The sequence below is a fragment of the Artemia franciscana genome, chromosome 13, assembly GCF_032884065.1.
Source record: "Artemia franciscana chromosome 13, ASM3288406v1, whole genome shotgun sequence".
NCBI lineage: Eukaryota > Metazoa > Arthropoda > Branchiopoda > Anostraca > Artemiidae > Artemia > Artemia franciscana.
Genome location: NC_088875.1, coordinates 22376520 through 22389237, shown reverse-complemented (window position 1 = coordinate 22389237; position 12718 = coordinate 22376520). Strand labels below are relative to the sequence as shown.

Genomic DNA, 12718 nt, shown 5'->3' with positions numbered 1-12718 from the left:
AATCTCCTTCTTTTGGTGTTGATGGTGGTGTTGAATTTTGAGTCATTTCTTGTTTGTGATCAATGACCTTTACATTGAGCTGTCTCTCAAGGTAGGGTTAATGTTTCTTGACTCGTCGAAGTAAATTTTAATGCAAAATCGATTTTTCAACGTCGGCAATCGTCTCATTGTTAATAAACTTAATGAGATTGTCCTTGAAATACTCCTTTAACGAAAGGGAGAGTTCTATTGTAGTCAATTTGCAGGGCTTTTATTTACTACGGGTTTATTGCCAATCAGACTTTTGCGGAAGTTAGATGAGTTTAAAATTTTATGCAATAAAACTGTCAAATGATACAAGTCTTTTACGATTTGTTAAAAAATTCGATAACAAATCAAGTAGAATTTAAGTCCTGCCATGACTTATAGCTTGATCCCCGCTAGCATCCATTTGAACATATTCACTTTCTGTGATATAAGTCAAGATTCTTTTACACTGCTCCTGATATGAATGAGGCACTAGGTCTGCAACACTTATCAAAAGTTTACAAAAATCTCCTTCTTTTGGTGTTGATGGTTCCGTTGAACTTTAAGTCATTTCCTTTATGCGATCCATGACCTTTACGTTGAGTGGTCTCTCATGGTAGGGTTTAAATTTCTTGATTCGTCAAAGTGAATTTTGAAGCAAAATTGATTTTTCATGGACGACAACTGTGTCATTGTTAATAAACCTATTGAGATTGTCCTTGAAATACTCCTTTGGTGAAAGGGCGAGTTTTCTTGTAGTCAATATTTAGGGCTTGGCTATTTAGTAAGAACTGTTTACAAGTCCTGCAATGATCGGCAGTAAAGAAGCCACCACCCACTTGAAGAAGCCGTTTTTTTTAAATCCTTTCCTTTAATTTTGGCTGCTACTAGGGTATGTAAAAGTGAACGATGTTGCTTTGTCTGATGCTTAGCCACTTCTGACAGTTAAACATTGCCTTCATTTAAATAGACGGAAAAACAAAATCCTTTACCGAGCCATGAAGTTCCGCCGGTATTTGAACATCAATTAAGAAAAACATCTTTGCAGTCCATTCTCCTCACCTGTAGCGATATCAGAGAAATTTGGAGCACAAGGATCGTTAAGCCACTCGTAATTGCCACACAGCAAAGAGTAGTTAGACATTGCCAACGGGTAAAGGAAGTTCATGTCCATGAAAACTGCATCCGACTTTACACCGATGTTTTGTCCAGTCAAGTCAGTTTTAAGAATACGATCTCCTTGGAAAACATACCATCCCTTCATTGGTCACTCTACAAATAGATTCTGATCAACAAGTATTTTTTCTCTTTAATACTTTCAGGATCAAATGAATCACCATATGAGGAGTGGAAAGATAATAGCCCAAATACGACCCAAATTCCTTATAGATTTTGTTCACGTTTTCACAAACAATATCCAGCAACATGAATACATCACTCGACAGGTACATTTTACAATAATCCTCCCCTTTTTTACATCCTCCCTTAGCCCAAATATTCTTAGCATATTCACAGCCGGCAGAGATGCATTGACGGTCGTGAAGTAAATCGTAAAACGATTCGATGGACGGTAATTTATTCTCACAAAGCCTTAAGGCGGAGTTGTAGTTCTAATGTTGGTAAATGCCCTTAAACGTTAATAAATCATTTATTTAATTGTCTCGAAAGTACTTCTTAAGAATGGGGTAACTATTAAAATCGTTTCTTTTCTGCAATTGAATTTATTGATTTAAGGATTTAGGGAAGAAACTATAGGAGTCCAAAAACTGGATTTTATTCAAGTACATTTTACAATTATCTATTGTTTGCGATTGAATTCTAAGAGCAACAGCTTTTCAGATGATTTGGGTATGATATTATATGAAAAAGAACAACCTATCCAGTCAAAATATACAAGTTCACCTCGTTACAAACGTGCCAACACCGGTAATACGAATTTCAAACCATAGCTGGAATTGTGCTTAGAAACAGGTAGAAAATAATGTTGCCTGACATTTAAAGTACATGATTGATGGGCAACTCCACGAAAATTACTCCCCCCCAGAATAAAATTCGGTTGCTCAAAAGGTCATGGTCATGGACTGACATCCCTACTCCCCATTATCCTCAACAAATTTCTCCTTGCGAGCCCAACGTTTTCTTCATTTTTATGGCAGGCTTATCCTCTGGAGATAGAGCCATTGAATAGAATGTATTGTGCAGCCGTGAAATTGACTTATTTGCTATTTTAGTTGGTGCTGCCATGGCTGCAAGCATACAATTCCCCCACCCAATATCTCAACAACCTCTACCAATTGTATGGTACTACACGAGTCTCTTTGTGCGTGGGCACGAGACTGTAACGGGTTCATGTTTTTTAACATGATTTAAATTCGATGGATCGTACGCATCTATGAGTTTGGCTTCAGAGTCTAAGGGCACCTTGTCACTCTGTAGGAGTGAGTTTTCATAGTTTTTAAATCGCAAGATGGCCCTGTCACCGTTAACCGTTTCCACATATTAGTATCCATGACGCTTGTAGTGCCTCATAGGAGTTTTTAACATAATTCGGTATAGAATCTAGAAACACACGTCGGATAATAGTAGAAAGTATTTCCTTTGTTCTAATTTTTACCCTCGTTTAAAACCTGACTAATATCTGGAATTGGGAAAAATATCTGATTGAATAGGGATCACTGGTAAGCTTTTAAAGAAGTAATACCCAGTGTTTCACCGATTCAGTGCACGAAGCCCTCACTAGATATATTACCCAGTTTTTTAGTTCGCTAAGACCTCCTGAAATTCCGCATCATACTGTAAAGCAATAACACCTGTTTTTAAATGTTCATTAGCCCACTCAAAGACATTTATTCCTTTAAGTGTTACTGAATATTGACCATTTAAACAATTGAAATCTAATATAGGGAAATTTGGGCCCCAAAAATCTTCCAAATCTGTGTCACTAGCATCCCTTTGAAGAGGGTTTGTGAGCTGCCACAAGTAATGAGTTAATAGCGAGGAAAATAAAGTTGGAAGTGAAAAGAGGTGTGTAGTCCAACTTGAAAAACAGTTTTAGGAGGAATATTAAGAAAAGAACATTTTCCACAATGATATAAAAGCCTTAAGAAAATTGCTACCTGGTATTGGGGTATGGATAAAGTCAAAATGTAATGCTGGGAGAGAAAAAAGATGTGTACTAAATTGAAAAATGGTTTCAGGATGAATATTAAATAATGTAAAATGATATAATAAAATTTTTGAAAAGTACTGTTTTGTGTTTTGGTATGCATAAGGTCGAAAAGTAATATTGGGAGTTTCAAAAGATGTGTATTCCAACTTGAAATTAGGGGATTAGGAGGAATATTCCAAACAAACTTGTCCTGAAATAATATAATAAAGGCTTTTGAAAAGTATTGCTCTGTGTTGGGGTATGTTAAAAGTCCAAAGATAATATTGGGAGTGAAAAAAGGTGTGTACTCTAACTTGAAAAAAAAGTTAAGGACAAATAATACCAAAATAACTTGCTCTGAAATGATTCAATAAAGCCTTTTTAAAAGTACTATTTGGTGGTGTGCGTAAGGTCCAAAAGTAATGTTGGAGTGAAAAAAGATGTGTACTCCAACCTAAAATAACAGGATTAGGAGGAATATTAAGAAAATAAGTTGTCCCAAGATAATATAAGAAAGGCTTTTGAAAAGTATTGCTCTTTGTTGGGGTATATATGAAGTCGAAAAATGATGTTGAGAGTGAAAAAAGTTGTGCACTCCAACTTGAAAAAACTGGTTTTGGAGGAACACTGAGAAAAGAGCTAGTTCTTAAAGGATAGGATTAAGCTTTTTGAAAAATAATTTTTGTTGTGTAACTGAAGTAAGAACTTTGACGAAGTAGAAAATATGAGTTAGATCAAACCAAGAAATAAACTGAAAACGATAAGAGCCTTCTATAAAAAAAATATAAAAAAAAATCGTCAAACTATCAAACCCTAAAAGGGTTATTACTCTAACACAAACTCTCCAAATTTGAGTCTGATCAAAAAAACAAAAAAAAAACAAAAAATGTCCCATGTAATGTCATAAGGACTTGATTATCTTTCGATCCCATGTCATGAGGACATCCCTATCCCTTGTCACGAGGAATAGTCTACCCTTTGTCGTGAGAAACGTCCAATACAATGTCATGAGTACTCGTCTATCTTCCTATTCCTTGTGGTGATGACTTCCTCTCACTCCATGCAATGTCGTGTGGAATCGGCTATCCTCCTATCCCTTGTCGCAAAGACTTCCTTATCTCCCCATGTATTGTCGTGAAAAATCGACTATCTTAAAAAAGCATCGCACTAGCTGGATAGGGATTTGTCGTATAGATACAGTCCTCTCCTTTTACTTTAGTGGTAGTGAGTAAGTTAATCCAGCTTAGGAGAGTATCATAAGTCAAGCAGACGCTAAAATGTATATTCGCAAAAAGCAATACTTGGTTTGCACGCTTGATAAAGCTTCTGTGAATTGGTGCAAGTATGGTAACTAAACAACGAACATTAAATAAAAGCATAGGGGAAAAATATTCAAGAAAGGAATAAGTAATTTACAAATAACAGGTAAATCATGGGTACACTAAAGTAGACAGAGTTCTAACGTTCACTTTTTTACAAAATAACAGGTAAATGATGGGTACACTAAAGTAGACAGAGTCCTAAGTTCACTTTTTCTCGTGAGAGGGATTCAAAGAGTAATAAATACACACACAATGTAACGTTTACGATTTCTATTATCCCTACTATTTTGCTGTTAGTGACTAAAATTCCTATTTTTCCCCAGATAACCCAATTTTTCCAACCCAGCTCAGCTTCTCTTTCATATGCATCATCATATAAAACCTCTCATTGCCTCAAATGTAAAAATAAGCAGTAAATATCAATTTTTCAAAACAAACAATATTTTTTTTATATCCATTTCCCAGAAAGTGACCCTCTTCGAACTACAACTAAAACACAAAAATGGCTCTCATATACTTACTTCTTCGTATAAGGACTAATAAAAGATTTTTGTTGGACCTCGTCATCACCTAAAAGTCTGGCTTTGAAGCTGCTATATTCTCGGAGCGTAAAGTTGCGCTTTGGCTTAATCTGAAAAGATTAAGAACCAGGCTATTAATGACAAGTTAATACACGAGAGAAATGGTCTCCCTACCCGTGAAAACAGTCTTTGTGCCTGGAAAAACTTTACTATTGAACCTTTTTTTTAGGTGGAGAAAGGTTTAGCTGGCCATTTTACCTCTTTGTGTTTATTTTCAAGGTCAACGTTCTTCCACTCCTTACATTCTACCATAGATGCCATTCTAATTCCAAATATTGTATAGTAATAATAATAATATAGCGCAACCATATTTATATCTGGTTGACTTTACAGGCTTTGATATCATTCTACTAGCGTTTCTGAACTTAATATAAATGAGAACACAAATAAATGGATAAGTCCTTTAACTGACACAGACGTGTCCTTCTCTGTTTTTAGATTTTTATAGACAAAATAATGATTTGCATGGTTATTATACAAGGAATGCTACTAATCTAGTGGCTGAGTATAGGGGTGGTAGACGAACTGGATTTTGAATAAAATATTTGAGCCAGTTGGTATGGAATTCACTCCCTGATAGTGTTTAGGAATCTGAACACCAGCAATTATTTAAAAAAAGAATAAAGAATTTTTGTTGGAGGGGCGAGGAGTCTTGATTTAGAGAGAATGAAAGCTTTTTTTAACATATTTTTTTTTATATTATCAATTATAGTTGAAATGAATTTAAGTTGTTGTTAAGTTAAGTTGTTTTATTGTTTAGTAATTTTTGTTTAATTCGCTGCCATCACAAGCCCTCCAGGGCTTTCTTACAGCTGGTTGTATTTTGCTCATATATGAACATACATGTTCACATATCCTATCGACCAAAGAAATAAAAAGTCTTGTGGATTTAGTTATTTAGAACTTCAAGTAAAAAAAAAAGTAATGGAAAAATATATTTTGGTTTACCAGACGTCACAATTTCTAGACACCTAAAGTGGGATATCCATGTAAAAAACCATTCTCCATGAAACCAACATTTCGCTTCTATAATTCTTTATATACCAAATACTATATACTAAATACCACTTATTGCCAATAAACACCACTAAATACCTCTTATATACTAAATACCAATATTTCCCGTCTATAACACCTCAATAACTTTTGAAGCCCTCTTCTATTTCTGTAAAGATTTAAACGATCTTTGATTATCCTCTACTTTAATATACGAGCATTTATTCCATTTGGAACCCTGGTATTTCGTGAAGGACTAGAATAGATTTAATATACCCAGAAAGAGTCCTGTGACTAACATTTTACCGAGGGTTAAGTCCCACATTCTCTCCTACCGTAAACAGCCAGGTTACAGATTCAAAGTGCAGAAAAAGTCGGCTTGATCTCCGTTTCGAAAAATGGAAACATTCACGTCGCCCCGAAAATTTTATTCCCAGAAAATCTCCCTCAGAGTCCGTCAGCTCCGAAGCATTTCTCAGTCTGTGCCTTTGACCCTTTCCCCCCCCCAAGTCAAGATTCAAGGTCCACTGGAAGTTCCAAACTAATCCTCAAAGCCATTCCCAGAATATTGTAGCTTTGCCTTTTAGACACCTGGCAACAAATCGTGTGATTCGATATAACTCACTACTTAACCCTGAATAGATTATAGCTTATATATGGGTTATACTGGAAAGATGCTTAGGATTAGATAGAAACCTTTTTAACCCCCAACTTTACTACCTCTCCCTCAAGTTAACAAATGAGATAGATACACCCCCTGACATTCCCTGAAAGTTTTAAAACTGACACCCAAAGCCATTCTCATGATATTGTAGATAAAATATTTTGCTAACCTAGTAACACATAGTGTCTTTTGATTTACTCTCTGCTAAGACATGGATAGTTTCTGATGATCATAAGGGGTTATAGGACAACAACACTTAAGTGGATCGGAAAAATTTTTATCCCCCCACTCCCTACACACACACTACTTGAAGGTTTCATCTGCATCGCCCAAGCCGTTCCCAAGATATTGCAGATATGCTATTTTGATAGTCTAGCTATAACTAGTGTTTTTAAATTGAATTTTTAATTTTAATCTTTGAAATTTGAAGTCCACTTGACACTCAACACCTTCTGACGGTTTTAACTCGATCTCCCAAGCGAGATATTGAAACATTGCTGATACCCTGTTTTGTCTACTTTTGTGCATACAAAAGTATACTCGTATACACTATACGAGTAACACTATACTCGTATAGTGTTTTTCGGTTTACATTGCTACTTCCACGTTAACAAACCCTAATTCCACAAGGGTTTATAGGTAGACTTGGGACGAATATGTATATCCATTCTCTTCCCCCTTCACCAAGTTAATATCTGAGGTTCAGATATTATCAGCTTCATCCTCCAAGTGGCTTCTGAGCAATTGCAGATACGCAATTTAAACAACCTGGTACAATACAGTGTCCTGGTTTACCTTAGATACTTAGTGCGAATATTATTGTGGAGTTGCTTTATACTCGTTACTTCGCCACGCTAAACAGTTAAGACGTTTAAAAAATTCAAATGCAACTTGACACTATTGCCAACTACTTACGACCTATTAATTAGAACTATCAGGATACCGGTGGCATTAGTTATCATTAGTATCTTTGTTCCTACAAAACATTTTGCAGAGAATGTGTTGTTTTTTATGAAAATTGAGAGTATGGCCATCGTATTGTATGCTATTTCTAATAGCATACAAAGGGTCTAAAAAACATAAAAAAAAATAAATACCTGGAATCGATCAAGAATTCTTTCATCATTCTCCTTGTCTCTCTCTAATTGCTCTAATTCTGAAACGGGTTCATACTGTCCTGCCAGTTTTCGTACCAATCTATCAAAATCAAACTGAGAGAGGTTTTCAGTTCTTCGAGCACGGCGAACTTGAAGCTTTCTGTAGAGGCGTCGAGCTTCAAGTGAACAACCAATAAGACTTTTTGACTGCTCTAATTTTCTCAGCAATTCATACTCTTCATATGCAGAGATATGTTTCAATCTGGGAAATTGACAACAGTTTCAGAAATACATCCAAAAATGTCTACTTAATTAAACTATGTTCTGATAATTCATTGTATTTCAGCAGGGCATTCAAATGACGAGAGGCGTAGATATGCTGGTAGAGAGGGAAGGGGGGAGATTTTCCGCAGGAATATTTTTTCACTAGAGATTGAAAATTTCCGTGAAAAATTTCCTTGGAGGGAGGATATCCGACATGATTTGAGAATCAGTCAGAAATTAAACTATTTATCAAATGATCAAATGAAAGCATGCTAAAAAGAATTTTTCTGGTTGAGTCGTCAGCAAGAAATTTCCCTTGGGGATTTTTAGTGAGGATGAAGATATCTAGGTCAGATTTTTTGGGGGTAGGGGTGAGGTATTTTACGTAGGAGGATCTTGCTTTGAAGAATTTTCTATGGGGAGAGGGGAATTTTCGGTCAATAGATTAAATAAAAAACACACTTTTTTCAACTGAAATTATGGAGCAATATTAAACTTGAAACGAACAGAAATTATTTCGTATATGAGCGGGTTGTCCTCTCCGCAGTACCTTGCTCTTTATGCAAAACTTGACTGTTTTTCCCAATTCTTTAAGAACGAATACTGAAACACTAAGACTGTTTAATCAGGATAAAAAGCTTTTTTTTTAAATCTCTAAAATAATTTTACGAGGAATTTTGGAGAAGGCAACCCCCCTCATATACGGAATAATTTCAGCCCGTTTTAAGTTTTAATGTTGTTCCGTACTTCCATCGAAAAAAATTGTCTTTTTTTATTTAATAATAGTAATGAGACGATTGATCGGAGTTGCTAGATTTAAGAATTTTGCTGGAATCAGCATCGGAATGGAGAAAATTTTCTCGATTCTCGAAACAATTCCACCATCAAGTTTTGATTCTAAAATAAAGTAGTCTTATTACAGCTTTCCACTCAAGATTAAAAAACACTGCTCACATACAGTTAGACTTCCGGAAGCCTCTTATTCAAAATTCCCTAATAAAACAGATTTCGTCTTGTCTGCACCATAAAAGAAAAATCTGATAATTTTTCTTAGAATCTACGACTGTGTAAGTGTCTGAAAATGTATACTTTTTTATTAATAAGGTAATACTCGCTATACTATTTGGAGTGTCCATTTTTTTTTTAGGATAAGATTTTACTTAGTTATTTTACAATAAATGTTGACATTCACTTTATATAGAAGATTAAATAAAAGGTGGCGCGAAGCGCCACCCCAACAGCTATATATATATATATATATATATATATATATATATATATATATATATATATATATATATATATATATATATATATATATATATATATATCGCAAAGTGTGTTCTGGTCTTGAGATGCCATAGGAGTTATCAGCCCTACTCAAGTTAATTTTGGCTCGTTTAAGTTTGACTCGTCTATTTATTGTAATTTCTGTTTGTTTCGAATTTCATTTATTTATTGATAGTGATTTGTGGTAGTTTACACTTGGAGGTTATTGGACTTTATTTCTGATCATTCTTGGTTTAATGCAGCTCTTTACTTTTCTTTGAAAAACTTGTCTTGTGAAAAAAGTTTTTTAAATTAAATCCTGTTCGTTTTTTACTGACATACTCTTTTTCATGAAAATCATATTGTATATTTTTTAACTGTTCTTCTATAAGAATCCATAGTATGGGTTGCTATTTGAATGTTGGAGAAGTTTTTTCAACAATTTTCAATCCTCACACAAACACTATTTTTTAATTCAATTTTATAGCTTCTGAAATTAAACAGAAAAATGAAACTTAATATAAAACCTACAACAAACTTAATGAAAAAACTTAATTAAAACTTAATACCCCCAGTCGTTCTTGGTATATTGCTGAGGTGTCTTATTGGCAACCATTTAACACAATGCCTCTTGATTTATTTTAAAGCAGCATTTAGATTTAAAGCATAATGGGGCAATGGCATAATTATGGGGGTCGACATGCCTAATATCCCTAAAGACATAGTTGCTGGACCATTCTACTATACTGAACAAAATGATTGTCTCAAAATTTTGACTGGATGCGTTTGGAAAATGAGTGGGCTTGAGAGAAGGGCTGCTTGCCCTCTAAACTCTTGTTACTCTTAAAAAGACACCAGACGCTCGGGCTGCAATAGGAGTACAAAGAGAAGGACTTCCCCCTTCATGTACCTAGTAAAAACATTTTAAACAAGTAAAAACATGGTGAAAACATTTTAAATGTTTTTTGTTCAATAAAGTGCAAACTATGTCCGGTTTTGAGAAGGCATGGGTGTTGTCAGCCCTCAAACTCATGCCCTTAATTTTTCCTCGTTTTCCCTTTGACTATGTTATTTATTCTATGATTTAAATAAACAAAATAATTTTAAAATATTTTAACTTTTTTAAATTTAATAAATGAAAAATTATTAAAACTTTAAGCAATATATCAGTATAGGTATACTAAACTGATAATCCATATCCGTTTTTGTTAGCATAATGCAAATTATGTTCTGGTCTTGTGAAGGTATGGGGATTGTCAAGGACATAATTTCAAGACTTTCAACTACACTGAACAAAATGGCTATCTTCAAGTTTTTATTAGATTTATTTTGAGAATTAATGGGCGTGGGAGGGGGCTTGTTGCCCTCTAATCACTTTTGACTAGTAAAAAGGGCCCTAACCCTTGGAATTTCAAATCGAATATCAGCCCTTTTCGAAGTTTTTACGACAACATATGGTCATCTCAAAATTTCTATCAGATGCATTACCAGAACATATAAGGTTTGGGGGGGGAGGTTTATCTCCCTCCGATCACTTTGAACCTTAAAAATGGCATTATAACTTCTGATTACCAGTCGGACTAACCTCCAGTGTTAATATGATCACCCTTTCTACATACGCATTATATGCCCTAAGGGCAGTGGGGGGGGGGTCATACTCAACGACATAATTTCGAATCCTTTCTATCACGTTGATCAAAATGACTATCTCAAAATCTTGATTCGATTGGGGAAATGATAGGTGAGGGAAGGGGATTAGTTGCACTCCCATCACTTTCGACAATTAAAAAAGGCACAAACACTTTCAATTTCATGATTTCACGATTCAATTTCATGAATGAGCTGTGTTGAAAGCTTATCATCTCAAAATTTCTATAAGATGCATTTTGGGAAAATAAGAGGTGTTGGGGGGGGGGGGGGGGTATCCACCCTCCGATCATTCTGAGTCTTAAAAAGGGTACTGGAACTTCTTATCACAAATCCAGCGAGCCTCCTCCAAAGCCATCCTCAAAGACATAATTTTCTGGAGCTTTCAATTACGTTGGATAAAATAGCTATTTCAAAAATTTTCATTCAATTTGTAAGGAGAAATGGTGTGCATAGGAGGGGGGTTCTTTGCCCTCCAAATACAATCAAATATTAAAAAGGGCACTGACCCTTTCAATTTCCGATCGGATAAGCTGTTTTTGAAGTTTTTATCACAACAAATAGTCATCTCAAAATTATAAGTAGATGCATTTCAGAAAAATACGAGGTGTGCGTGTAGGGTAGGGGGGGGGGTTATCCACCTTCCAATCACTCTGAATCTTCAAAAGAGCACCAGAAGTTCCGATTACGAATCCAATGTGCCCCCACCAAAGTTTATACGATTTTCTTTCTATATATACCTTATATGCCCCCATGGCATAACTTGCAACCCTTGCGGTAAGGACTGTGTAGAACAGTCATCCTTGAAGGCATAATTTCCAGACATTTCTACTACGTTGAACGAAATGGCTATCTCAAAATTTTTACTGGATTTCTTGGGGGAAGTTGTGTACTTTGGAGGGGGGCTAGTTACCATCCAATTACTTTTGACCATTAAAACATGCAATGTCTCTTTCAATTTCCAATCGAATGATCTGTTTTCGAATTTTTGTTCGACAACAAATGGCCACCTGAAAATTTCTATCAGATACATTTCAGGAAAATACGAAGTATGGGAGGGGGGCTATCCACCCTCTCATCACTTTGAATCTTAAAAAGGACACTAGAACTTCCGATAACCAATCCAATGAGCCCCCTCCAAAGTTTATACGATCACCCTTTCTATACATACCTTATATGCCCCCAGGGCATAACTTATAACCCTTGCCCTGAGGGCTCTGAGGAAGTTGTCATCCTCAAAAACATAATTTCCTGACTTTTTAATTACATTGAACAATATGGCTATCTATAAATTTCAATTGGAAGGACTTGGGAAAATGGTGGGTGTGGGAGGGGGTTTAGTTGTCCTCCAATCACTTCCGACTATTAAAACAGCACTAGCCTTTTCAATTTTCAGTCAAATGAGCTCTTTTCGAAGTATCTAAGACAATAAAGTGGTCATCTCAAAATTTCTATTAGATACATTTCGTGAAGATACATAGTTTTTTTTTGGGGGGGGGGGAATATCCTTCTTCGAGCACTCTGAATCTTAAAAAGGGGACTAGAACTTCTGATTACAACTCCAATCAGCCTCATCCAAAGTTTATACGATCATCCTTTCTTTATGTACCTTATATGCCGCCAGGGTATAACTTAAAACCCTTGCCCCGAGGGCTGTAGGGAGGATGTCATCCTTAAAGACATAATTGCCGGACCTTCCACTTCCGTTAAACAAAATGGCTATC

At 35.4% G+C, this 12718-nt stretch overlaps 1 protein-coding gene across 1 annotated transcript in view; it reads right to left on the bottom strand.

Moving 5' to 3' along the window:
- LOC136034666 (cysteine-rich protein 2-binding protein-like) overlaps positions 1-12718 on the bottom strand; it is a gene marked incomplete in the record, with an annotated part of 109636 nt that overhangs the window by 42377 nt on the left and 54541 nt on the right. Inside the window, 2 exon segments of the mRNA XM_065715982.1 lie at positions 4998-5107; positions 7815-8076. Of these exon segments, the coding sequence (XP_065572054.1) occupies positions 4998-5107; positions 7815-8076 (372 nt within the window).